This window comes from Scylla paramamosain, chromosome 27, assembly GCF_035594125.1.
Source record: "Scylla paramamosain isolate STU-SP2022 chromosome 27, ASM3559412v1, whole genome shotgun sequence".
NCBI lineage: Eukaryota > Metazoa > Arthropoda > Malacostraca > Decapoda > Portunidae > Scylla > Scylla paramamosain.
In genome coordinates this window covers 11,949,309-11,951,808 of record NC_087177.1, presented here as the reverse complement: position 1 = coordinate 11,951,808, position 2,500 = coordinate 11,949,309, and the positions used below count along the sequence as shown (strand labels likewise).

General features: G+C 44.8%; 1 protein-coding gene across 10 annotated transcripts in view; it reads right to left on the bottom strand.

Moving 5' to 3' along the window:
- The window catches only part of LOC135114221 (uncharacterized), a 96,721-nt gene that overhangs the window by 39,677 nt on the left and 54,544 nt on the right, over nt 1–2,500 (bottom strand). For 2 of the 10 annotated variants that reach the window (XR_010275445.1, XM_064030003.1), the window contains exon 4: nt 1–247. This exon is cut by the window's left edge and continues 952 nt beyond it. The exons of the other annotated variants lie outside the window; for them this stretch is intronic. Coding sequence is in view for 1 of the 2 variants with exons in the window: in XM_064030003.1 (XP_063886073.1) it covers nt 1–18 (18 nt within the window). In the remaining variant the exon portion in view is untranslated. The remainder of the gene's footprint in view (nt 248–2,500) is intronic. 10 annotated transcript variants of the gene reach the window in all.

Genomic DNA, 2,500 nt, shown 5'->3' with positions numbered 1-2,500 from the left:
TGGATTGTGTCTCTCCATGATGTAGCGAGTCCTCGGTTTCACTCCAGGCGTTGAAGTGACTAAGTGACCGACCGCTCCGGGAGGCGAGGAATGAATGTATGAATGAATGAATGAATGAATGGCCGGCGATAGCTGGCGAAGGGAGGGCGAGGTGCGGTGAACATCCCATGTCTTATCTTTTGGCCTCGCTCCTCCTACTGGCCCCGCAGCAGAAAAATGTCCTCTCACCACACTCCGGTGTGTTTTGCTGAAATATAAGCCTTTTATTTTCGTTGCAGTGAGAAATGAGTGACGTGATATTCCCAAGTTATCAGTTAATTGAAAAAAATTCACTCGCTTCAGTCATGTTTCTTGAATCTACCAGAATATTGAATATAATTCGAAATTTTGCTTAAGCCGAAAAAAAAATATTCCCGAACAAATTTCTTTTCATTTAAATAAAAGTTGATTGTTAAAGGTCGTTAACAAAGCGAACATCATATCTATCTGAGTCATCCCAGACTATGGCTGCATCAGCAGGAAGACCTGTTGTTTGACTCAGTCCCGCCCCACCCCTTGCTCACGGAGGCAGTACTGATTGACAACAGTGGCAAGAACGTGCAGTAATTACGTAAGCACGCGGGGCGGCGCTTTGGTGTGTACGCTAAATAGACGGGAGGGAGGATGCTTATCACGGCCACCGCGCCTCCGAGAATACGAGTCTTTCCGAGAAACCCCACAACAATGGGGATGATTCAGGCCGGGACAATAAGAGATCGTCGTGCCAGGAGCGAGGCGCCATCAGGGACGTGCACCATCCATTGTGGCTCACCGCTTGATGGCAGGATGAGTGGCATGATGCTCTCTCTACCCGTCCAGCACAAACACACACACACACACACACACACACATATGAACGTTTTGATTTGCATGTTTTATGAATAATCTTATAAATTACTCTTTCATAAATCACTAATAAGATATTTCTTTACTTTCCAGTCATGTCCACTAAGAAACTTAACAGATAGTAGGCAACTCCTCTGCATCAACAAGAACGACAAAAACAGGTATTCTTAAACATGTTCTCTCATAAGGATTATTTTCAAAGGCCACACAGATGACAAGTCAGGTTATTATGACTTAGTTTCCCGTTAAATAGTACAGAATCCTTGTTGCCAGTCAGTAAAACCACGAAAAAAAAAAACACAGTAACTTACACTAGAGCCTATAAAAACAGCAGAGATTAGACTGCAGATGGTCTGGACTGATGAGTCTTGGAAATAGTTCGATGAGCTCTCCCTAAGACAGTCACCCTTTCAAAGATCACGCACGTTTTCTATCAATCCCAAATCACCTACGGGGTCACGAAGTTAATCGCTTAAGAGAGAGAGAGAGAGAGAGAGAGAGAGAGAGAGAGAGAGAGAGAGAGAGAGAGAGAGAGAGAGAGAGAGAGAGAGAGAGAGAGAGGTCGTCGTCGTAAACTTCATCACGACACAAGATAGATCAACACGGCATCCAAACACAATTAGAAGCGCCCCTCCTCACCTAGCTTCCATCCCTCCCTCCCTCGTACCTGACATGCTGCCCCTTCTCGCCTCGTCTCCCTCCCTCGTGCTTGCCCTACCTTGCCTCCTCCTCCTCCTTGCCTGCCTGCTGTCCCTCCCCATCTCGTCTCCCTCCCTGTCCCATCCTTCCCCCCTGTCCCTCTCCATCCTGCCTGCCCCCTGCCCTGCCCTGCCCTGCCCTGCCCTGCTTGCCAAGTTGTGCTGGTTCCATTTTTCAGAGTTGTGGTGAAGTTCGTGATGGAAAACTGATGTCACGTTGATAAAATAAATGGATGAATGATGCTGTGTGAAGATTAATGTTAGCGCGTGTGCACATACATACAAACACACACACACACACACACTGTTCACAAAGTTCAATATAAAAAAAAGAGAGTAACTAGTTCACAAATAGCGTGGCAGGTGACTGAAATACACTAAGTAATCACGGTGCTAGTGCCGAGCCAGCAGTGAGCTTTAAAAAAACAGGTGGATTTCTGGACAGACACGATAAATGGTATAGGTATGTATATTTCACACAGGAACTGCCATGTGTAGGCATATTGGCTTCTTGTAACCTCGTACATGTTCTCCTGTTCTTGTTATGTTGTTTGAAGTCTCCTTATTCCTCTCCTTAAAACTCCTATTCTAATCTGCCCTCCCCCCTCCCCCCATTTCTAAAGTTAGGTATATTTTACTAAGTGTAACCGCATTGGCTTCTTGTAACTTCCCATAAATGTTTTCCTGTTCTTCCTGTGTTGTTTGAAATCTTTTGTAATCCTACTCATTTAATGTCATACTCTAACCTGCCTCCCCTCCTTCCTTATCCACAAGTAAGTATGTTTTTCACAGAGACTGCCATGTGTAGGCCTATTTGGCTTTTTGTAACTACCAAATACGATCTTGCGTTGTTTGAAATATCTTTAAATCTACCTTTAAATCTAACCTGTCTTCCCTCCTCCTTCCCTTATCTATAG